We start from the raw sequence: 24,338 nt of genomic DNA, 5'->3' as shown, positions 1-24,338 counted from the left end.
GTTTTTTCCAAAAACATGGTCAAGGGAAATGCATTTATGACGGAATGGAAAGACAAACTCATTTATGCCCTCAGGTTTTACTGTAATGTGGTGAGACCACACACATATATCCTTCATTAGCACTGATGCCATTTCCAAAGTAGTTTCCTTCAGCAATCAAGGTCCATGCAACAGGGTACGCTATTTTTAAATCCAATTATGTATTCCCCTTGCGACAATGGTGCACATCTTCATGTTTTGGAAACCCATAACTGTAATTCAAAGCACGTAATTTAGCAATATATGAACTCAAGCAAATAAGAACGCTAATATTTGGTGTATCTATTGCTCTGTGCATTGAAGTTGCTGGGAACCCAGAGTAACGAGTATCAACTTGGGGCAGGAGCGACCACGTTAACACTATCAGAAAAATTATGAAACTGACCATCTCTCGTGTGAAGCATACAACCTACCTTTTTGGTATGAACACTCTAGTGCCCTAACCCTTGTGATGCGACATCGAAGAGTTCATCAAGTCTTCAGTGGCCGTTGCTACTTGGGGATTTAATTGCTCCTGCTGCACGGAGTAAGGCGGCATTTGAACAGGGTAGCTCAGCATGCTCCCATTGTAACTACTTCCAGGCCAAGGCCGACTCACTTGATCAAAGGCACCACTTGTGGCTGACGGTGATGCTTGATAAAATGGATGTGGTGCATACCCTTGTGGAGCAGAAGCAGTTAACCCCGCATATCCATGTCCTGCTGCAGCATCTGACATGCCAAATGAAGAGTCTGATCCGCTTTGATGGGAGAAGCCATACGCAGCGTATTGCTCATAGGGATAGGAACTGGGATGCAATGTAGCATCAAATTGACAGGAGGAGCCATAAGCAGTGTGTTGCCCATAGGGACTGGGCTGCATTGTAGCATCAAAACCTGATGCATGCATAAGACCATAATGACTAGAATAAACTTTGCTGGTTGATGTAAAAGTCTCTGGAATGTTGTCATTCACTAATGTTGGAAGTTGAACCTGCGTCTCCCCATGCGTAGAATAGCCATGACCACTATTGGAAGCACAATCTTGATTTCCTGTTTCAGGCATGCCACCCTTCTGAGAGTAGGAGTACCAATCTCCAGCAGATGCAGAGACGTGCAGTCCTCCAGATCCTGTGCTTGTGCAAGCATGAGTAGTACTGTGGGGCCTATTCTGATTGCCTATTATTGAGATCTCGCTTTTTGACACCACACCGAGCACTGCTGGTTGCACCTTCTGTTTCTTTATCACTTTCATTGGTTTGCCTCTTTCCTTAGATGCAATTTCACGTTCAGTTGTATGTCCCTGCTGTATTGCTATGGTCCGGTGATGATCCGTCCAATCAGGACGACTCCACAGGTAAAGGACTGGTGGTACAATATTCCACTGGGCAAGCTCCTTGTCCTCCTGATCAAGTGATCCCGGTAGGTAAAAGGCCTGGATAGACTGATGGATTAAACAGATGGCAACCACTAGCAGATTGTCGAGGTTACAAACGTTAGGTCATGTACGAAGCGATAAGGATACATAGCCCAAACTCCTATTCCAGGTACAAAGTCTATACCATCATTGATATGATCAAATTGAATCCAACTAGTTAAAATCCTTACAAACAAGAGCTCTGGTGACATACCTTTCCTTTTAATTTTTCAGCATCCTCCCAGACGAGATCATATGGGTACCTCTTCTCATTCAACCTGTCAAAGGAAATTCACAACATAATTATTGCCACAAGCATTTAAGAACAGGTTTGCAATTAGCAGATGGTTTACCTTTCTGTTTCAGGAGGAACAATAAGCACTAGAAGCTTGGGGTCAAAGCTAAGTGCTTTGTTGATGAATCTGTTTGCATGAGATGCCCTAACTCCAAAAGGAGGATTAAGTCCCATGATCTAAATGAAGTCAAATCAAACAAAAGAAGAATCAGAGTCAGATTTTAAAATAGGATCAAATTTGCTAACTTGAAATACAGAATTAGAATTACGTAATTTATGTGAAATTGATAAATTTGGTCTTCGCAGAAGTACCAGACCATTTCCTGGTGGCAATTCTTCCTTGGACACACTCATCCAGTCCCTCCGTTCAAACTCAAAATTAATCTGCAGTACAGGTGCAATAAAATCACAGAATACATTGCACATAACGTTCTTCCACAGAACCAGAAGAAATACTGATAAGCTCTCTATGCTGGGTAAGAAAATTAATCATCAAAAAGACGTTTTTCTGATTATAGACTGCTGGCATGTTTAAATGTCCACAGTAATGTATTTAAAGGTCATGACCCCTCATGCATGTTCACAGAATACATTGCATATAAACCCCTCATGCATGTTCGATGTGCACGAAGGTTGCCCCATATAGAAAGAAGTTATCAGATGCTCAATTCCATTTTATCTAATTAAGAAGTGGGGAAAACATCATCCCAGGAGGGACCAAGCTTTTACCCCTATAAAGTTGTCTAAGGGCCCGAATGTGGCCTAACGCCCCCAGGCCATCAAAAGCCGTGTTCAGGGTTCCAGTTTGTTCCTATAATTTCAACTTCATCCCTCATTAGGATTCCAAAGGCAGCAAATCAATTGCAGTGCACAACAAACTAACATATAGACTGTTACCAGTGGTATGCATGGAATTGAGAACCTCGCCTAAAATCAACTTGTGACTAATTGGCATTATATTAACTGAACTACTGCCTTATGCTTGCTAGAAAAGAAAGACAACAATGACAAGCAACCTAGGTCACGTGGGTATGTCAGTGGCTATGAAGATAGAGCAATTTTTTGCAGATCTTCTCGATGTCGATTTTATGTGTGTGGATGAACACGAAAAAAATGGAGAATCAAACGATCTGGCATTTGATTGGAACATTGAAAGCAAAAACAGGGAAAGGAGAAAGTATATCAAAATTGTGCATGTAAGCTGCACAAATTCACTGACAAGGTATGCCTCATTTTCTAACATTTAACCAGTTAAGCTGGTAAAACCAAGACCTCCTTGCTCGCCCTTGCTCTTCATAATTCTTATTTCAGACTAACACAATGCAATTCTTGCTCAGTCTCCATAGCCATGGTCACCTTTGTTCCAAAAAAGTCATGAGTCAACATTTAATTCTAAAGCTTAAAGGGTTTACATTAACCACTTGAGCTTCCAAAGGCTAAATCTTTAGCTCACATATACCTTTATTGAATATAAATGTATTTTCATCTTCACATTTTTCTGTCATCTTCACCGTCACACTTTTTTCCTCAAAATAGGAATGCTAATAATGAAGCCAATCTCTAGGATATTTGATGGAAGTTTCAACATTGAGTGATTGAGTCCAACAATCATTTTTTGAAAAGTCAGGCAGATAAACTGATCACACTTCACACCAGTGCCACAGACATCGCGATATTTTTGAAAATATTGCAATATTAAAGAGAAAAAAAAGTGAAAAAATTCCGATATTTGGAAAAAAACAGGATAATATGTTTATCATGTTATTTTCACGTTATTTTTTCTAAATTTTCTTATTTTTCCTTTTTTAATGTTGATATCATCACGGATTCAAGTTTAAATTTAAACTGAATTATTTTTCAATTTTCATTATTTTTATCATCATTAAAACATTCTTCTTATCGCTTTTATCTAGTTTCATTTATGTTTTATTATTAGTTTCTTATTTATTCATTTTTACTTTTTCTTGAATTTTTTTCATTTTTTAAAGTTTTCTGAGCTTTTCCCAAGATTTTCCTGAGAAAAATAACTCTGCCAAAAAATATCCGAAAAAAATCACTGTTAAAAACCCGATATTTGTGATAATGCTTCACACACAACTTTCACTGGGAAGGAACAACCAGAAGACTGCATCAAGCTGCATAATAATATCTAAAAAACGCAAATTTCTAAAAGGCTTGAGGTGACAAGAACATAAAAGTCAAAATTTTCTATTTTTCAGTGTACCTTTGGGTGAAATATATCATAGTTCTTATAAAAGCACTTCTTCCCAGTCTGTTCCAGTCTAGTCTTCAACAACCAGCTGAAGTCATTAGATCCACAGCTGAAGTCAACAATCTAATAGCAATTACATAAAATTATAAAATCAATCATATGTTAGAATGCATCAAAACAAGAAAGAGGACAAGGACTACTAAAAGGATCATCAATAAATGGTTCCTTAGTAAACAGAATGCTGTAACCATAAGCACATACATATTAGATTGCTAATTACCAAGCTTCAAGCACAAGATATATTCAATAAAATAATATGAAATGCTGCAGATTCAGCACACATGGCTATGGCTGATATACTAGGAAAGCAGCACAAGAACCCTAAAATATTTTCCAGATTATAGACCAAATGCGTAAGATATCTAATCTACAAGAAAATGAGAGCAAAACATCCACCATATAAGGAAAGTATTCCATACCGTGTCACCACTTGCAACATACCAATGAAGCATGTCCACTATCTGTCAATATAGCAGGTACAAAATCATGAAATAGTGAAATCAATTATCTTTAAAACAACAAAGTTTTTTCCCTGAGAACTGCATAGATTGCATTTACATGAACGAAGAGGTCAGTTTATCAAAGCAATACTAGTGTTTACCTCTTTAAGCTTTGGTATCGATGTAAAATGACGCCCAAATGAAGTGTAGCGTGGGCCATATAGAAAAGGTGCAAGATAGATATTTAGCTTCTTCTGAGCATGTCAAAACATATCATCAACACAACCATCATAAACATCTACTTTGCTCAATGTTATACAGAGGTCAAACTAAGACGCATGTGGCAGGCATTATCCAGAATATAGTAAAGGAAGCAAAACATGAGAAGAATTAGGTCCCAAAATCTGCAGTAAAGTCAATAACGCTGCCAGCTAAAAAACGTCATATAAATCCTCTCAGCATCATCTAGTTTCAGAGGCACACACAGAAAAGAAAAGTAACAGGAACCACATAAGACTAGAATGACCATACGCACGAGAGAGAGACGAGATATATATATATATATATATATTATGTGTATACCATTGTCACAAATATGGTTCTCGGGTTTTTATCGGCAAGATTTTTCTCGGGTTTTTAACAGCAAAGTTTTTTGGGAAAGATCTTGAGAAAAACTAAAAAAATAGGTATAAATGAAATAAATGAGAAACTAATAGGAAAACATAAATAAAACTATATAACAGTGATAAGATCATAACAGGAATGTTTTTAATGATAATAGAAGTGATGAAAATAATAGTTTAGTTTTTCCTCTTTTTTTTCTTATTTTTTACGTTAATATCGTGATATTTTCGAAAATATCACGATATCTGTGACACTGGACTGCATATATATATATATATATATATATATATATATTATATATATTATAGCGAGCGAGAGAGAGAGGGAGATTTATGCTTGTGAAAGATCTCTCTCCCTCTCTCTCTCTCTCTCTCTCTCTATATATATATATATATATATATATATATATATATATACACACACACCTCTTCCCCCTCCCCCTCCACACCCCATCCCCCACCTGCCCGCCGAGAAAAACATGGTACATTGCTATAATATGACACCTCTAATTTATTTTGATGTTTCTAGAAGTGTAGACCTTCCTAACTTAATCATCAATCCACATATTTGATATTTCTCTTTTCAATTCTTTCTTTCAGACTATGTGATGGAATGTTTTATTTGTTTTAGATCTTTGGTCTAACAAGGGCCATATTTGACTTATGATTATGCACGCTGTCTTACATTTCTATCTTCTCCTTATTTCATGATAAAAAAACACCTTCTATTAGGGTTGCCACATGCCCATATAACAAGCACTCATCATTTTAAGAAGACATTGAGAAGATATACAAAAGTGGTCAACCTTCCACTTCATCATTTCATTAAGCATCCAAGGCTCACAAAAAGATTTTGCAGCCTCAATGCTGCATCCTTCTTCTAGCTTCTTCCATGCTATCTTAACAGCCTGCACATAATTAACATGATTTAAAACTTTAATCATGAGAAGCATTCCATGTAAATCTTTGAAGGAGGTTGATTTAGTAGTTACTAACAACACATACCTCAACTGATGCTTCCACTCTCCCAAAGGTGATTCTGCCTTGTCTGGAATTGTGGGAGTAATTGGAAGTCACCATCTCCCCTTTTATTATGTCTTCCAATGTTAAAGAGGACTTCACATGCTGCACCAATGTCATTATTCTGCAGTTTGAAAATAATAACACATTTAATCACAACCAAAAATCATTTTGAAAAAAGACAAGCCCAATTGCCTATGCCTCTAATGGCAAAAACAAACATATTCCATAAGGCCCTTGCATCCTTGCTAGAGATGGTAAATACATTACCTTTTTTCTGTTCCACTATCAACAAGAGGTTGTGAGCTGATTGATTTCTTGACAGAAGGGGTATGCAAGCAATTTGATCTCATCATCAATCTATTCTCATGTACTTTGTACTTCTTCGGACTTTCAGCCATATATTTTGATTTAGTGATCCTAATGTCCTTCAATGAGCTTGCCATACCTGAAGAAAATTCTGGTTTGGACCATTCAGCAACATTTTTCCATGCGATGTTCCCATTTCTTATAGAAGGTTTTGTTCCTTTTAAAGTTAAACCAGCTTTATTTTGTGTTTGATGTGCGGAGTCCATTTCTTCTTCAACGAAATCTTGAGAAGCCACCTTTGCTTGTTGCAATATTGTATTTTTCATCTTCTTCTCATGTAAGATTGGAAGAACTTTCTTTCCTGGGGCCTTAGGAAATATGATATGATCTCTTGTGGGAGTTCCCAATTCTCGATCAATCTCATGGTTCCTATTCAATCATAATATCTCTATATAGTTAGAGAATTATGAAATGTAATAAACCAATCAAACTAGCATAAAAGCAGAGCCTCACAAGCAGTAAATTAAGATTCTATTTGGGATCAGGCCATTCCATGCTCTCTGAGCCATCTCTTCTGTCTCCTCAAAAGAAATTTTTCTAACAAAAAAAACCATTAACAGACTGGTAGTTAAAAACCAGAAAACTAGACCAATTCATACTAGAAATGTAAAAATGTATTTCATGCACATCCAGATTAAAGGATGTAATATCCCAATCAACCTTGGCAAGCACTTCCTGTGGTATACTTTGGGACATCGCCTGCAAATTGCAAACTGCAAATCGTTGTCATCTTTATTTTCTCCTCGCTTACAAACAATGCATTTGTGAATAGGACATATAAAGGGCTCTCCAGCAGCAATCCTCTTTTTATGCACTAATGCTTCATTACCACCCTCTGGGTACAGCAATTGCACAACACACTTTGGATGATAAAAATGACCACATATTGCACTTGCACAAGAGAAAACCTGCAACCAGAAAATAAATTGTACACAAATGTCGCAAAACCAGACTAGGATGTTGGAATATGGAAAAGAGAAAGCATGGTGAGGATAGAGGAAAGCTGTTCCTTCTCCATCTTCTGCAGGCCCACAACATTCAGCATGCAATATTGAGTTCCAAACTATGTCATCAGTTTGCCAAAAACGGTGTTGCAACCTAACCAAGTTTGGGGCTGGTGCCACAAGGGAGAAATCGGTGCTGCAGTGGTGCAGCTGTTAGTTTTTTGCTTTATAATGTAACCCATCTACATATATATTTTTTATGTATTAGCATGTAAGCATATTTTACATGCATACATGCATACATGAACAAACACTCACTCAAATAAATAATACCCTTGCTGCACCCCTATGCTTAATTAGAATGGAGATTGTGAACAGTCAGTAAATTTCACATACTAATAGAATCTCAATGAAATATGCTGTCTTTCAGAATCTTGACGTCGATCAGCTCAAATGAAAATTTTTTACTCTTTGATCCAAATAAAGAGTCTTTCTGCTTTTCTCAGATGGAGAACAATTATATACAACCATTCAGCACTTCAGTCTCTGGATATAGATATCATTACATATAATAGCCAAAAGAATGGCCAACGTTAAACAATTGGTAGAGTGGTAATACCCATTCATCTGCATAGACAAAAAAGCAAGCCAGTAACTAGGTGGTAGGCCCCTAGTAGGCTCAATAAGTGCTTAAACTCTTAAGCAGCACTAAACAGCATAGTGAAAACTTTAAAAAAAAGAAAGAAAATTTAAATATCATCTCAAATGTCACAAAAAACTTGTATGGCATATCTATATGGTCATCTAGGTGTTAGGATCCTAACTAACAAGCCAAGACGTAACTTTTATTTATATAGACATTGATTGCATCCACAGTATCATATTCGACATCTTGTTAGATTCTATTGGAGCTAAAACCATCACCACCTCTTGTGTGTGTGTGTGTGTGTGAAATCTGCATTTGCTTTTGTGTGTCTTGTGCACCTGATGCCTGCAGGAATGATAACAATCTATGGTTAGTTATAAAGAAAAAAAAAATCTTTTATTTTCATGTTTTAAATTTTAATATGGGAGAGCCGGAGACAGTTGATGTAAAAAGAGCAACTACATGCTCCCACACATGGACAGACTCATGAAAGTTTCACTAAATACCAAATTTTTATCATAATATAAAGTTGCTCCATGAAAGGAGGATTAGACTCCAATCATGTTATTTTGTGGATGCTGACTAATAATCTAACATGTGTGCTTATTATACCCTTATGGATCAGTCGTATTTGCACACATCATTGTCTCAATCATCTCAAGAATGCAAAACAAAGTAACAAAACCATGTCATAAAACATATGATATATCGTGTCCAAAGAAGAATAAATACATCCAAACAAAGTTAGAAACCCTAAATAGGAGATCATGTTCAAAACTACATTTAATCCAATTCAAGGAAATGGATGAGCAGATAAGGACAAGCATGGTAATACAAATTACTGGGGAATGCTATCTTTTATCTTGACAAGAGATTACAGAACAAGATCAAAACCTCCGGGTTTGCTGATTTATCTGAATGTCCCAACAAGCCACAGGCAAAGCACTGATGTTTCTTGTGCTGACAATTTGAGCAGAAAAAGTTTTGAGTATCCTACATTTAGAAGAAACATCAGGACAGAAAAAGAACAAGAAAACATCAGTATACAAACCAATGATAGAAAATGTAAAAACAGGCACAAAGACAAAGGCCAGCTTGGGGTAGAAAGGCAACGACGGCAAGATACCTTCACTTGATCATTGGACAGTCCAAGTGTTATGCAATACGAATCAGAACCTGCTTCAACAGTTGGATGAAATGACCTCAAGCAGGGTCCTTCACAGCTAGACCAACAAAGAATGAGTTGCATGAAATTTCCCTAAGAGATAATATAGAGATAACAATTTTGTAGAGTTTTTTTGTATGAACAAATAGAATAATCAATATCCTAATATGTGTAAAGTGTAAGCTTAATCTAGGCATATTGGCTACAAAACTGACATACTAATTTGCTTCACATTTAAATCCTTGTGGATCCAGCAATCAGAAACTTAAGATTCTAGGTACAAAAAAGTAAGATGCATATTGACTTTTATTTGTTTCACTTACAATGCTCTGTTTTTCCGGCAATCCTTGTACCCAAGTTTCCTGCCTAAGCTCAAAATCTCCACTCCAGGACGTCCTTTTTCATGGAAAACAGTATGAAAAACCAAGTGATTTTTAAAGATTAATTTCCAAATCAAAATGGGTTACAATTTCAATTTCTTCCATAGGGAAAAACAAGAAACAATTTCAGACCATGGTCATTGACCTACTTAACATCAACAATTTCACTCTACTCTCACTGAATGCACTTCAGAGAAAGATTGAAATTCCAACATTAGCTTAGGCAAAAAAAAGTAGTTGAAATTTGAAATACAAGCACAATGTTTCTCTAGCATGAATATTGAGATGCTGAGTAAAGGAAGAACATGACATGTGCGTTGACTTATCAAAACAGAAAAAATAAGTAAACCACGACATAGAGTCATGGATCATACCATAAGATTTCACCACCATTGTCACAAATTGCACAAACATGATCAAATGAGTCCATCCCATCTTCTAAATCATATAAATTTCCATCTGCTTCCTTGGGAACTTCATTCATGCCCTTATCATTATTGTAAACAATGACATCATTATCAAATTACTATTGTAGATTATTCAAGAAATAAGACAGCTATATAATACCAAAATAAAGAAGACAAAGTAAAGCCAGACAGGTTAAGTGTAAAAACAGACAACATGTACAAATCACATACACCTCAGTGCACACAAAATGTGTTAAATTCATGTTTACATGCAACCAAGGAACACTTATTTTATGAGTCTAATAAAAAAGTACAAGCTACATATAGCTAATGCACATAAAATGTGTAAATTCATGCTTACATGAAGTTAAGCTGCATTTATTTGCATACGTCTACTAAACTATTACAAACCTCAGTTGGAAATCTCCACCTTTCAGGAACTTCTCCAGTTATTGTCTGTATCACCTATTCCAGAACCAAAAGACATTGTTAAGAAAGAGGTTTCTTAAAGTGATTTAGATCAGTACATAGACAACCGAAATCTAGTTGCTGATGCTTGGTTTTCCAAAAAAGGGTCAAGCATGAAGGTATAAAAGCAGGAAGAATCACCTGCAATAAAACACAACTGCTAACAAACAAAATTTGAAAGATCAAAAAGCCTTTGAGCATTAAACTATGAAGTTTTTTATTTAAAAAAGAAAAACTATCAACAAGATGAACATCATGTGACTAACAGAGAGTGGTGAACCAATGGACCACCCAGACAACCTTGGACCAAGCAGGCTCAAGGTAACCTTCTTTAAGGAAAACGAAGTCAAATAAGACTAACATCCTATCTGCAGAAACAACTCAAAATTATTATATCAACAGAAGGCTTACTGATCGTCATTGGAAACAAGTATACTATTAATACTCTTCTACAGCATCTGAATGATTTCAAAAATTACCAGACAACATTATTTTGTAAATGAGTTCATGCAATACCTCATTATAGCAGTCAAATCCCTCTACTCCCATTCCAATCAGGTCAATAACACTTATTACAGTGAAACAAGCAGAACATCCATAATTCATATCATAATCATTCTTTTGGATATTTTTGTGAAAATAGTAAATAAGAATGTAAACTAAAGCTTAGTAGGTCAGGCTATACAAAAGTATAAAAAAACCATTATCGACATGGTGACGTCCAACTGAAGCCATAAAAGAGGAAATATTGCTTATAGGATCAACTAAAATTCAGATACGTAATAAAAAGGCTCATACTACGAACCTTTGATTTTGCCAGTGTTTCATCACTGTTGATCATATCACTAATCAGCGATTGGTGTTCCAGCAAGTCGTTAGCACTCGGTTCAGGCTCATACAGGCTTCCAGTTGCACAAAAATTTAGATCTTGACATTCATATTGATAAAATCAAACGAAGAAGAATAAACGGGTAAATGGACATCAGTGCCTAGGTGGAATATAGCAATTTGTGTGGGTTAATGGGGTAATGACAAGAAAAGCAATCAAACTGGAAGCAAAAGCAAAGGAAGGGTTCCGAACATTAATTTTTTCCTCAAATATGGCCACAGATCTGTCCCTGCAGCTCCAGGATTTGTATAAGCAAAATGAAGACAATGAACAGTGACCATGATTCCCCTTATGGTTTCCTCATAGGCTGGGCATGGTTTAAACATCTCGATCCTGAAACCATTAAGCTAGATAGATGAACGAGCCTATCCATCATTTTCTGAGCAGAAAAAGCAACAGTAAAAGAAAGGAGTTTTATTACCATTCTCTTTTAGAGGTCAGAGCACAGACGGTAGGCTTCAAATCTGAGAGCTCCAATTTCCAAGCAGCAACTGGCTCATACATCTTTGAATTGGTGCTCACCACATCCCCACACATGAAAATTCTTTTATCTAAGTGTCCTCTCAATTCACTGGTGCTCGTTTGAAAAGGCAAGACAGTAAATGAGATTGGCTGATCAGTCTCATCAACAAAATAGTAGTTTGACACCTTCTCCAGGATAACATCATCCTCCTCATCTGAGGAGAACATGTTGGGCAAAAGCTGTAGGGTACTTGAGCAAGGTCGCACTGTATCTCCCTACTGCTCTTCCACTTCTGCAGTAAACCAGTTGCTGGGTCATAAGTGGGGCATGCTTCAAAATAGTGATACTTGGAATCTCATGGAATCCTAAGACGATGAATTCCAGATTCCCACATAATTGGACAGTAGAAAGGAACTAAGAACCATGTTTCAGAATTTTCTGAGTGATCAGGACAAGACAAACAAAAACGGGATGCATGATCCTAGATTTGATGAGTTCACATGTAGCAATTCCAGGCAAATCAGGTATAATTTTACAACTTGTCCTGATAAAAGAGAAACTTTCTTGCTCTTGAGAACAGAGAAACCAGTACTTGCGGTGGGACATTTGTCTCAATCAGTCTAAACTGTTGCAGCAACAGCATAAAACTCAACTGGTGAAGGATGATGGCCCCTTGAACAACAGGAACGTTTGGTTCGCACGACCGGAGATCTGACTATAAGAGACAGAACAACGTTTGAACACATAACCAGCAGCCTTATATCATCTGTAGCTTAACGTTATTTATAAACCGTTTCAGTATAACTGGAAGTGGCCCACTGGCCCTTTTCCCAACATCGCGCGTGGGCAGGAAGGAAACCGCAACCTCCATTAAGAAAGAGGCGCTTAAGGCTCCACGGATAAGTAAAGGTAATCTCTGACTCAAGAATTGAGATGTGAACGTTGACCTCATTGATACACGAAACCATCAGAATTTTTAACCCGGAAAAAACATCATTGACATCCGGGAAACTCAGGATAACATTAAAATAGATGACAATTAAATTTAGTGTGTGTGTGTCTTCGTGTCTGTGGGTGGGAGTGAGGGACCAAAGACGCAATCAATAACCGCCAAGAAATACAAACGCATTAGATGGATCAGAGAAGACTGCGGTTCATAAAGCAACAGGAAATAACACAACACAAGGACGATTCTTCAGAATTAACTTCAACTTCACAAGGAAAACACAGATGACAACAACAGAATTTTCTCCACGAAGAAACTAGCGTTTCGTTGCCCCCTCTCCCAAAAAAAAAAAAAGAATCTAAGAGAATCCCCGCGTCGTATCGGTGACCAATAAAGCCAAGAAACAGTGATGTAACAATCAAAATTCATCACCAAGAAAGTGTCGAGGGAAAAAACAAGGAACAAGAAATCCAGATAAAGCGGATAAATCAAATTCGTCATATAAGCCCAATGCCGTGAACTAAGAACCCCACAAATCCTGCCGCTAATTCACTGATAAAAACGTCGTGTACAAACGGATTCTCCAAATCGAAAATGCACCGACCAACAGTGAAACAATAGTTCCCTGTACAGTTTATTCACTAACAAGTTACGTTTCACTAGAAAGAAAGTAATCGGTGAAGACAAAAGCGAGAAACATTAGCTAAAATCTTCAATAAATCATCGAAACGATTATCTGAGAAATAGCTCAAAAAGAGAACGAGACAAGAAACAAAGAACCCCCGACAAAGAAGCTAGTGTTTCACCGGAAGCGGCGACCACAGCACCCTTGCCGAGGGGAAAGAAAGCAACGAAACAGTAAAGGAAGCTCGTAAGCCGCTACTGCTACGACGAGGACGCGCCATGCACAGAAAAATTCTTTCTGAGAAAGAAGAATTTCGACACGGAAACGAAGTAAAATCTTATCCAAATTCCTTCAACCATGAATCGACATTCCGTCTCGAGCGGCAATGCCAGACCATCAGAAGCCTAAACATGGAACCGCGCTCCGCACAATAGACGACAAAAACCGTACCATGCAGAACGAAAGTACCCATCCCAGTAATGGTAAACTCACCCTCAAAACATGAACACATGAAAGAAAACCAAAAGGAAATTCCTTAAGGAAGAAGCTAGGGCTTCTTCTCGAGAGAATATGATTTCCGGACGAGTAGACGCCGGAAAAACGCGCTTCCTGTTCTTCGACGGAGTACGGGAACTCCAACCCCCCGTTTCGTCGTTGCGGGAAGAGTTCTTGGACTTCTTGGTCGCCAAGAAGAAACAGAGGAAGACCAAGAGAGCAAGAGATGCAGAAGAGAACCAACGGAACGCTCACCAGGGGAGAGAAGAGAAGCTTCCGTGCTGCTTCCCACTGCCACTCCCTCCACCTTCCCGACGACTGTTCATGCGAGATCAAAACAAAATGCTTCTTACCGAAACGTAGGGAGAGAAGAAGCCTCTCGTCCACAATGCTAGCTTGTTCCTTAGGTGCCCTTAACCTGCACACGTGGTGTGCAATTACTCGTTGGCTGGATCTCTCGGTGAACTTCCCTTTTCTTTTGGTCGCTACAAAGAATAGCGTGAGACGAAGAAGGAAACGGGCGCCGAAAGATAGGTGCTGCTGTTTATAGTATCGATTCTTTTAAATAGTCGCTGATCCTGAAAAAGTTTTTATTTAAAAATTTTCAAATTAAAAATGAAAATTGCTTCAAAATGTACTTTGATATATTTAAATACAAAATCCTCTTAGTAAAATTTCGGAAAATAATCTGTTTATAAAAATAAAATAAAATGCTACCCATGTGAGAAATTTAGCATATGAAGCGATGCTCCTTCTTAAGCCAAATTACTTCCATATCTAAACAGGCGAAGCCTCATGTTATTGAAAATCAGAATCTTCTTGCTACCAATGATTTAAAACTCGTTGATGTAGTCTTCATTTATAAGTAGTTTCTTGGGAATAATTATTATAATTCTTACTTTATCTTTCTTCTCTCTCTCTCTATCTCTCTCATAACATATGAAGAATACATACTTATAACTAAAAAGAAAAGTGTAATATGTTGAGAGGGTAAGGTGTGCCATAATGAGAGGTAAGTGTGTTTGCCATAAACAGATACCATCCTCTTTCCCATGTATTTTAGGGTTGTAATATTAAATATTGAGACTCTCTCTCTCTATCTATCTCTCTCTCTCTGGCATGTGGTAGGTGGCATGTGGTAGGGGCAGAGCCAGGGGGTGGCAGGGCCTATGCCCCCCTCAAATTTTTAAAATAGAAAAAGTTTTACATGTAATTTAAAAAGTTCACTTTAGCCTATATAAAAAGATTTGAAAATTAAATTATACATCTTGTAAAAATTTTGAGACTATATTTCGGCCCATTAATGAAAAATTTCTAGCTCTGGCTCTCGTGTATAGTAGTACAAGACATACAACAAGTGAGTAGCACATCTCGAGTTCAACTGCTATTAGAACTATCCCTAGACGGCGTAAGAACTGAGCCGAGCGGTTATGTTAAATGAATCAAGGGATGAGAGTTGCGGCTCAAAACCACATAAAATGTAGTGCCTATAAAAACTGAACAAGAGACACACTGCCCAGTGACAAAGCGACATAGTGACTGGTGTGGGCAGTTATATATATTGAATAGGGACAGTGGGTTTTTAAGTCATCAAGCTATTTACCCTAGCGTCATTTGATCTAACATGATGAACGGTTAAAAAAAAACAATAAAAAAAAGTAGTTAAAGTTTTTGTCAACTTGTATTAGTTTATATATATTCAATATTTTTATCTTAAACTATTTATCTCCTTCAAATAAATCATCATGGTGAGCTTGACCGCATTGTCATCATTCATATATATATATATATATATAATAATAATAATAATAATATAAAAAAAAATTAGTAGAAACCAGACCATTAATTCACAGACGAAAAACCAAATCGTCTCAATGTCAAGTTTTAAGTGGGCTTTTTACAACTTAACCTTATCGATATGAACATATATTTTGATCATTTTTGAGATTGTAATAATGTTTTTATAATAAACAAAAATGAATGCCACCATAGCACCAACATTTTGATAATAGAAAATCCATATTTTTTATGAATACAACTTGAATCAAAGCATGTTCTATATCAAGACACTTATTTATAAATATATCGAATGTTTATACTCCATTCAACATAATTTTTTAACAATGGTTTCTACCTCTCTCTTTATTTATATATATATATATATATATATATATATATATATATATATATATGCACATGCTTTCAAGTTTAAACCTCCTTGAGCTTTGGGAATTTTAGTCAACTCACCTACTCACAAGAATAGGCATTCTAGGCTACTTTTTTTTGCCAGTAAACAAATTAAAAATTTTAAGAAAAATCAACGGCACATAATGCGCTAAAAATATTATCTCATTTAGGACATGTTCTTTAATAACAATTTCATCAAGGGCAGATAAAAAGTTACATCAATTAGTAAAGTTAAGGGCAATACTATATATGCTACAAGAACATTGTTTTCTGGACGGACCAACTTAGTCTAATCCCATTACTTAAGATATCATATTTGTAGAACCATAGCTACATAGGGCTCTCCATGTTTTCCTACTATTTGACTTCAAATTTAACCGACATAACTCCGATTGTGCATTATTGAGATTTAAATATGGATTTTGTGACTATTGGAAAGCGCATTTAAAAGTAATAACGCTAGGGTTCGGTAGGCCGAACCTAGCTTGATTGGTCTAATTACGCTATATAAAAACATAGACCCGGGACCGATGTTAACAAGATTGGACCGAGCCAAACTGGACCAATTTTTTGGCTAGCTAGCTAGGAGCGACCATGGAGCATCCTATTTCTTATTGGTGGCAGACGCTTACTAGATATTGTATCAATGAAATGCACCTAGGGTATTGAACTCCTGACCTCGCTTTAATTCGAGGGCACTTTGGCCGACCCCCAGTGTCATAGCCACATAACTGTCCGCTCCAGTCTCTTAAAACTTCTTTATTTTTAATTGAGAATCTTAAATATCTATCCTTATAAATATATATATATATACATATAAGTGTCCTTTCAACGAATTTTTCTGGCTTAGTGAACTAAATCTTTTGGTGGAAACAACTTGTTATTTAAGTAAGTGATATGAACAAGATGTTAGGGAATCACTTAGCTCTTTTTTATACATAAATCATGCTGTTGGTTGCACCAGTTTTCCTAACCCCTAACCTGAAAGTCCGCCATTATGTGCTCCAGTGCTGCAAATGAAATAGATCATTTCATGGTTATTCATTGCTCCAGTGAATGATGGTGACTCTTTCACGAGGGTAGCTCCATTCATTGTGACCGATAATTGAGAGAAAAGCAAAGAGAAAAAAATATGTAAACTAATAGTAGATGATGAAAATGTCGATCATTTTTTTTTTCATTGTTTCTCTCTCAACCATCCATCAGACGTATTAAACTATCTTCATTTGATCCCAACCATGCTTTAATCTCATCCAACCATTCGCAAGTGACATCATGCTGATGCTTTTGATGGCGACCACTTATCACTGCAAAGAGCTTCGGATCTTGGAGCATTTTAATGACGTGATTTGATGGATCATATGCTCTTATCATCTCAGTTTTTTTGCTGTCCTTATTTCTTCTATCTTCTTTTTGTAGCTTAACAATGTCATTTCTTAAGAGAGAGAGAGAGAGAGCCGATAAAATGGAAATATATAACAAAATTTGGTGACAAGAAGTTTCCTAACTAGGAGGAAGAGAGAAAGAGAGAGAGAAGACACCTTGATTTCATTCTAAAGATCAAAATTGAACTGCTAGGATTACCTGCCAACCAAACTAACGAGGGATTCATGTGATATGATGAAATCAATTTTCTGAAAACTTTCATTCTCTTAGGATAGAACGTAACATCTGTAGAGTACTGATGGAAACTGAGTTGGAAGATGATCAAATTTTGCTTCTGGCAAGTTTGATGGCACGTCTCTCTCTGTCCCTTGCCATGATGTCCCTTACTCCATTTGATGCTGCATTAGATTATGTTTTCGAACTAAGATTGTTCCAACTTTAATCGACTTTGTGGGTGATTATTATTTTTTGGCACATAGTTGCCTGTTAATTTTCTTGTTTTAGGTTTTTGTTCTTACACATTGGATCGATGTGATTCATAACTTCTATAAACAAAATATATGTGCAATTACTATTCAAACATTTCATCAAACAGGTAATAACATCTCAAATGATAGGATCCAAGATCCAAAACGGGACTTGGATTCAGTTTCTTTGAAGCTGAATCCAGATCTAGCTAGCATAAGATCTCAGATTTATATCTAACTTGGCCAGGAAAAAATCCAAATTCAGTGAACGGCTAGGTTCCAAATTCTTTCCTGGATCACTAAGTCCGACCCGTTGACAGCCCATTCCACCTTTTGGTCCATGCCCATATAATATCGTTTTGAAACTAAGACCTATTGTTCTCTCTCTCTTTCTCTCTCTACCACGATGATCCTGATTCATTGGCAACAACAATATTGCCAAGGGGAAGACTCTCTTTTACCTCCAGATTTTTCACCATGAGATCCAAGAACTCCATCTACTCCAGAGAGCACGCCCTCACGCTGCCGTTACTCGTCCTCTTCCTGCTGCTGCTGCTCCACCTTCCTTCCTCCGCCGCGGAGAGCAAGCGTCCGGGGCTCCTCCCCCAGCGACTGGTAGCCGATCAGCAGTTGCTCAGAGCCAGAAGGCCACCGATGGCGCCGGCCGGCCGGCGGACGAGTAATGACCGAGCGAGGACGTTCTCATCCATGCTGCCGAAGGGCACGCCGCGACTACCTTCTGGTCCGTCCCGCGGCCACAACTCCATCCCCGACCTCTACTGCTCCGACCGCCGCATGCCGTCCTCTGCGATACCTTAGCTTCTCTTCTTCCTTCTTCTGATAATTAATATTCTTTATTTTATGTTACAGTCGTGACGATTCTCTCTGTTGAAGATGATCTAGCATATCTTGGTACCTGTAACTTTCTAAAGATATGGGGATCTCCCACCTTGTTTTCTTGGTTTACTGCGATCCTTTTCCTACTTTCTTCCTTTTTTTCTTGATCAAGAGTACTTTGTAAGTATGTTATGATTTTGAGGACAATCTTCTTCCTTCTCTTTCTCTCTTTTTCTCTCTCGTTCTCTCTTTTTTTATATGCTTGTATTATATATATATATATTATATATATGTATATATATATATATATATATATGGAATCAAATTAATTTGAACGTGTTTGTATTACGAATCCGTTGTGTTGGCTGAACATAATATTATTGAAGGCGATAGTAGACATTATATTTTTCCAAAGTTATCGTTAAAGATGAGGACATAAGAGTTAAGGGTGCCCAATTTTCAAGCGTCAAGAGTGGTAGTAGGTATGAGAAAAGTGGCTTGGGGCATTAAGGCATGTGTTCCGCGTAATTGTTTCGTGGCGTATACTTCATGACTGGAGGTGATGTTTACGAGGTGATCGATGCTTCTCCTTAATGGAGTCCCTGATTTCTTACTTCATCTCTTAGGAATTAAGCAAATGTTATATATATATATATATATATATATATATATATATATGTTCCACTGATATTAATTATGCGGCCATGATTAATGGGGTATGCATGTAAGTAAATGGGGATGGAGAAAAATACTTTCGTTTATATGAACAAGCTAATAATATACTTTGAAAACATGAATGCAATGGGCGGTAAGGTGGTCCTCTTCAAAAGAGTTTGAGGTTCAAATCCCGTGGTTACCATCACGACTTAGTACACTCATTCTTTGAATCATAATAGATCTTAACACAAACTCCTAAACCCTAAAGTGGTGATAAAAATGAATCATTCTCCTAATATATATATATATATATATAATAGTTTCCTTTTTGTCTTACAAAACATTAGCAGAACCCCAAAAATATACATGAATGATGTTGCTAGGTATATGTCACTCTTAAGACATGGAAAGTTGTCTTAGTGGACCCCTGTGGTCTGCTACGGGGAAGCACAAGAGGAAATACCTTTTATGACCCAAAAACCTTTTGGAGCGCAAAGGCAACATTTGCATCTTTTTGTTCAAGAAAGAGAGAGCCGATCAAATGAAAAAAAAAAACAAACAATATGTTTGGCCCATGCAGGTCTCGAACCTGCGACCTTCGCGTTATTAGCACGACGCTCTAACCAACTGAGCTAATAGGCCTTGTTTGTTTTGAAAAGAGCGACAAAACATGGATAATCGATCTCTGTCACTCTCCCTTTCTCTTCATTTTGAAGCAAGAGGTATTGGGGGTGTAAGCACTACTTTAGATGTGGCTTGGTAGTCAGGGCTCACCCTCATCTGAAAAAATAAAATGGGAAATTTTTGACATGTTCAACTTCCATAAAGAGATTTTCTCACAACATTGATGAGTATAACAGTCATTGTTAGTATCTTTATCAACATCTTCTTCTTCTTCAAAACCTGACAAAAGAGACAGCTGAACTCATAAAGCCGTATTCATTTGAAGAAACAATTAAAAAAATACAATTGTGCCCAAGAGTAAGATGCTCCCTTTGAGAAATCAACTCAACAACTTACAGCGTTCCAGACTTACAGAAAGAATCTCCACCCGCAACTGAAACTCAGACTGTAGCAGCATCAGATCCAAACTCACATCCTGGCTTAACGTAACACAAGTTCCTCCATAAATCACGTTAATGAAAAAAGCTCAATTTTGACAATACAAAATTTAATAATATATTTATCGTTTTCTCAAGGTACTGTGGATAAGATCACACTATTCTTGAAAAACAGCTAATTTTTTGTGATTATGATAAAGATGCAAAAGACATGATCCATTACTGTGTTAGCTCCCGATGCTAGGCCAGCTGCTGAAATTGACAAAATCATGAACCATGGGATACTAAATACCAATACAGACATGAACACCAAAATATGATAATCTTACCAAAATCCAGAAATTCTTACAGGTAAACACATACTAAGTTTCCATTATAACACTAACTGAGCAACAAGTCACCAGATATATTAACATGCTCTCCCCTTATATGATATGGGACTCATCCATGTCAAACAGCAGCCAGATCTCGTTCACTCGGTGATCGAATTCAAAGGGGGAGTTGTACTGAGCCACCGTGTAGGACGACTTAGTGTCTCCAGCCTTCTGGCTCTTCTTGATGGCTTCCGACCAGCTGGACCCGGCAAGGCTCGCCTGCAACGCCGCTGCTTCTTCGCCAACGCTGTAATCGGACACGAAACCGCTGAACTGTCGGACTGCCGCATATCGGACACCCCACCTTTGGGCGTGGAGATTCTCGGAGGGTGGGACGTCGGCCTGATTTTTCGCCGGAACGTAGAAGCTGACTGCGAAAGATGATGCACAAAACGGTCCATCGCTGGGTGAGACCTCCGTCATCACAGGGGCGGTCATCTCTATCTTCTCATTGTACTTGTTCTTCCCCTGTATGTAATCGAATAGCCTTCACAACAATAACAACCAAGTTAATTAATTAACAAACAGAGCCTAAACTAGTTTCGGCAGTTCAGGAACTTTGAAGTTCTCATCCAAGTAATTCAGATTAAATGCTTAAAAAAATCTTGAACATGTTCAACCTTGAAATTCTTTCGAAAATAAAGGCTTAACTTCTATGTGACAAGAGTAACTAGCTTCCAAACTATTTAACTAATTATGCGGAGATGGGAATCAGAGGTTGGTCAATAAGCGGTATGGTCCCATTCGTATGGTTTTGAAAAATGTAGACGTGAAGGTTTAAAATGTTAATAGTCGATGGACAGTGAAATTATTGTAGAAAAAGAAAAACTTTCATTCTTTCGATACTTTTTGTCACATGGTTTAGAGAATATTTAAGAAAAGAAGCTTGGCGCAAGAGAAAATTTGAAAACTGATGACTTTTTGAAAAATCGCTTAGCTTTAGATGTATTTATAGAGTACCGCCTACCATTCAGACCATTACAAACAACCACTTAAGCTTACAAAATAATTCACAAACACACGCACACCAAATGAGAAATACTAAAATATATTTAAAAGAATAATTGCAAGTAAAGAGGTTCTTACTGTCCATAGTTCACATTTTTTGGTCGATATCTCGGCAATTTTATATCTATTTTGAATGTGATTGTAACAGAGAAAAAGAGTGCGTATGAGAAACGTGAAATTTTTAAGAAAAGGACTTGCAAAATGTGATTCTCGAAACTCTGTTTTTTGAATAAATTATCTTTTTCGTTAAAATTAAAAAAAATTCTTAGGTATATTTTTATATTGTTCACTCATAAACAATGTGTGTACAAATTATGTTATCAACTCACCATTCACGAACTCCTTGTAAATGGTAATTTCTTAAGCGTCAAGATATTATTTTAACGTTGTTAAAAGTTAAAACAGTAAGCTGTAAATTCCTCTGACTTTGCAAATTGAATAGCAAAAAAAAAAAAAAAAACACATTCGCTATTCGGTTTAATAACACCTGAACAAAATCGAAATCCAAACTTATATAAACTTCGGATCTTAATCAGGCTCCACGCCACTAGGAAAGTTCATATCCGAAACTGATAAAACAAAATCCGATCATATGTAGTTTACCAGGTAAAAATCCAAATCCAATAAAGTAAAACCAGCATTCTAGGCATAATGATATAGTTACAAGGTTTTACACTCAAAGTGCTCTCCTCTAAACAACACTAAAATAATAATAATAATAATAATAATAAACAAAGCAGATCCATCATTTCTTACAACACAAACAGAACCATACGTGGCATGGAGCAGCACCACATGCCATTCTATGGACCAACTTAAATGAAACAAAAAAAATTAAAAAGGTAAAAAGAAAGAATATATTTGGAGAGCACACCAACTTAATTTAATGCGGAAAATGATATGCCTCGTCCAAATAAGAGCTCTCTAGTATTAAGTACTAAATTCCAAAGACATGATGCTACAACGACCAAGAAGCCAAGGCAAAAAAAAAAAAAAAAAATCAACAAAATGAACAGAAATATAAAAAACTTCGCAATGCCATCCCCATAAGCGTCGTAAAAAGTTTTCGTCTTCGAAATTTTTGAGCTGTTTTTTGCAGCATACCATGATGAGATTAACTGTTGAATTGAAGAACACTTACACTGGGGGTGTTTGATGGGCAGTTGAAAAAATTTCCGGCCCTGTACTGGAAGCTATATACCAAACACTCGAAGGATTTCACGATTTCCATTTGATAACATCCCATGTTTGGCTTTTCCAAAATTTCAGTCGAAGCTTTGAGGGCTAAAATTTTTCCGAAAAAAATTCCGACCTCCATAGATCATGAGAAATATTTCACGCCATCAAACGCCGCTAGCGCGTTCATGGGCAGAGAAAGATTCAGAAAAAAATATTTACCTGTGTATCATTTCAGGACAACATTTGAAACTTATTTTTATAAAAAAAAAATACATTTTTATACTTCCACTCCCATTCGTCATTCTCAGTTACATTAAAGAAAGCATGGGGGATGAAAATTATCGAAAAATTAGGCATAAAAATTCTCTCGAATTTTCATCTTCCCACTCAATGTCTTAGCTCTCTCGAAAGCAGGTAACAATCAATTATACAGTTCGAATTCATGTGTCCCAGAGCACCCACAGCGATGTAACCGAAATTTAAATTCGCAAAATTCAAAATTCGCGAAATTAACTGCACTGAATCCGTCCAAATGCCAAAAGTTCACGTAGGCTCGTCATTAAGCCGCAACGAAAATCAAGAAAACCGGGACAGAGCAAACGAGAACTTTCTCAACCGAAGGAGAATCGAAATAGACAAAAACAGAGGGGACATCGGGAAATCCTTACTGAAAGAAGCCTGTTCTGGTGGCATTGACTAAAGAGATGTCCTCGATGGGGGAGGTGGTCATCCAAACAGGGGAATCGTAGCGCCTGATCTCGAACCCGTTCCCCTCCTGCACCAAGTCGTAGCTCGGGCACTCTATCCGCTCGCACGAGGGAGGCAGAGACCCCGCTTTACTCCCTCGCTGCCAAACAGGGGCCAGCCGGGAAGACGAAGAGCCGCCGCAGAGGTAGAGGAGGAGGACGGCGGAGATGAAGAAGGAGAGGGACGCCATGAGAGCGAAGACGCAAGAGCTCGGAGGAAAAGGGGAAAACGCGAGGATGATCCGCAGGGAAGAGTCGGGAGGGAGCGGCAGGGATAAGGCGATATCTGGCGGCACTTCGATTAGGGAGATTACCCAAATGCCCCTTCAACTGCACCCGAAACGGAGCGGGTACCGGTCATATTATGTCAGATCCAAAATACCGATTTGGATCCAAAAACAACGGATCGTTCTCGTAAAGATCGCCGTTTTCTTGAATAATTTTGTCTCCTGACTTTTCAAAAGGATCATTTTTATTTTCGATCTTTATTTAACGAAATCTTATTTCTTCATTTATCTCTTGATAGAAAAATGCAAAATGTTAAGTTTTATTAC

General features: G+C 37.4%; 2 protein-coding genes and 1 non-coding gene across 5 annotated transcripts; all 3 read right to left on the bottom strand.

Annotated features, from left to right (window-relative positions):
- Positions 1-318: 318 nt before the first annotated feature.
- Positions 319-14,240, bottom strand: LOC116248895 (protein ENHANCED DOWNY MILDEW 2-like). 3 transcript variants are annotated; one of them, XM_031621923.1, is made up of 20 exons: positions 14,138-14,240; positions 11,775-12,108; positions 11,546-11,686; positions 11,270-11,366; positions 10,408-10,461; positions 9,964-10,076; positions 9,171-9,267; positions 8,939-9,037; positions 7,115-7,362; positions 6,908-6,991; positions 6,356-6,823; positions 6,071-6,209; positions 5,872-5,973; positions 4,604-4,696; positions 4,422-4,463; positions 3,955-4,065; positions 2,043-2,114; positions 1,789-1,907; positions 1,650-1,713; positions 319-1,453 (listed from the first exon to the last, which is right to left on the bottom strand). In XM_031621923.1, exons 2-20 carry the CDS (start codon positions 12,041-12,043, stop codon positions 479-481), a joined length of 3,387 nt encoding a protein of 1,128 aa, XP_031477783.1. In that variant the 5' UTR covers positions 12,044-12,108; positions 14,138-14,240; the 3' UTR covers positions 319-478. The 3 variants fall into 3 exon arrangements, with proteins under 3 accessions (XP_031477783.1, XP_031477784.1, XP_031477785.1); XM_031621924.2 differs by lacking the exon at positions 14,138-14,240 and adding an exon at positions 12,470-13,090; XM_031621925.2 differs by lacking the exon at positions 14,138-14,240 and having other exon boundaries at positions 11,270-11,294; positions 11,775-13,090.
- Positions 14,241-19,984: 5,744 nt separating this feature from the next.
- Positions 19,985-20,058, bottom strand: TRNAI-AAU (transfer RNA isoleucine (anticodon AAU)). Its single transcript has one exon. It is a non-coding gene; the product is annotated as a tRNA-Ile (tRNA).
- Positions 20,059-20,780: 722 nt separating this feature from the next.
- LOC116249254 (uncharacterized) lies at positions 20,781-24,056 on the bottom strand. Its single transcript, XM_031622475.2, has 2 exons — positions 23,707-24,056; positions 20,781-21,338 (listed from the first exon to the last, which is right to left on the bottom strand). The coding sequence occupies exons 1-2, from the start codon at positions 23,973-23,975 to the stop codon at positions 20,903-20,905; spliced, it is 705 nt and encodes a 234-aa protein (XP_031478335.1). The 5' UTR covers positions 23,976-24,056; the 3' UTR covers positions 20,781-20,902.
- Between the last annotated feature and the right edge of the window lie 282 nt (positions 24,057-24,338).

This window comes from Nymphaea colorata, chromosome 2 (assembly GCF_008831285.2).
Source record: "Nymphaea colorata isolate Beijing-Zhang1983 chromosome 2, ASM883128v2, whole genome shotgun sequence".
NCBI lineage: Eukaryota > Viridiplantae > Streptophyta > Magnoliopsida > Nymphaeales > Nymphaeaceae > Nymphaea > Nymphaea colorata.
This window is presented reverse-complemented; position numbering and strand designations above follow the sequence as displayed.

Excerpts from the sequence above, each read along its gene's own strand:
- LOC116248895 (XM_031621923.1), bottom strand. The coding sequence starts at position 12,043 with ATGTTCTCCTCAGATGAGGAGGATGATGTTATCCTGGAGAAGGTGTCA. Across the intron at positions 6,824-6,907 it reads AGAATCTTAATTTACTGCTT|GAACCATGAGATTGATCGAG; the intron begins GTGAGGCTCTGC and ends ATGATTGAATAG. Across the intron at positions 5,974-6,070 it reads GAGTGGAAGCATCAGTTGAG|GCTGTTAAGATAGCATGGAA; the intron begins GTATGTGTTGTT and ends AATTATGTGCAG.
- LOC116249254 (XM_031622475.2), bottom strand. The coding sequence starts at position 23,975 with ATGGCGTCCCTCTCCTTCTTCATCTCCGCCGTCCTCCTCCTCTACCTC. Across the intron at positions 21,339-23,706 it reads ACCAGAACAGGCTTCTTTCA|GCTATTCGATTACATACAGG; the intron begins GTAAGGATTTCC and ends ATTGTTGTGAAG.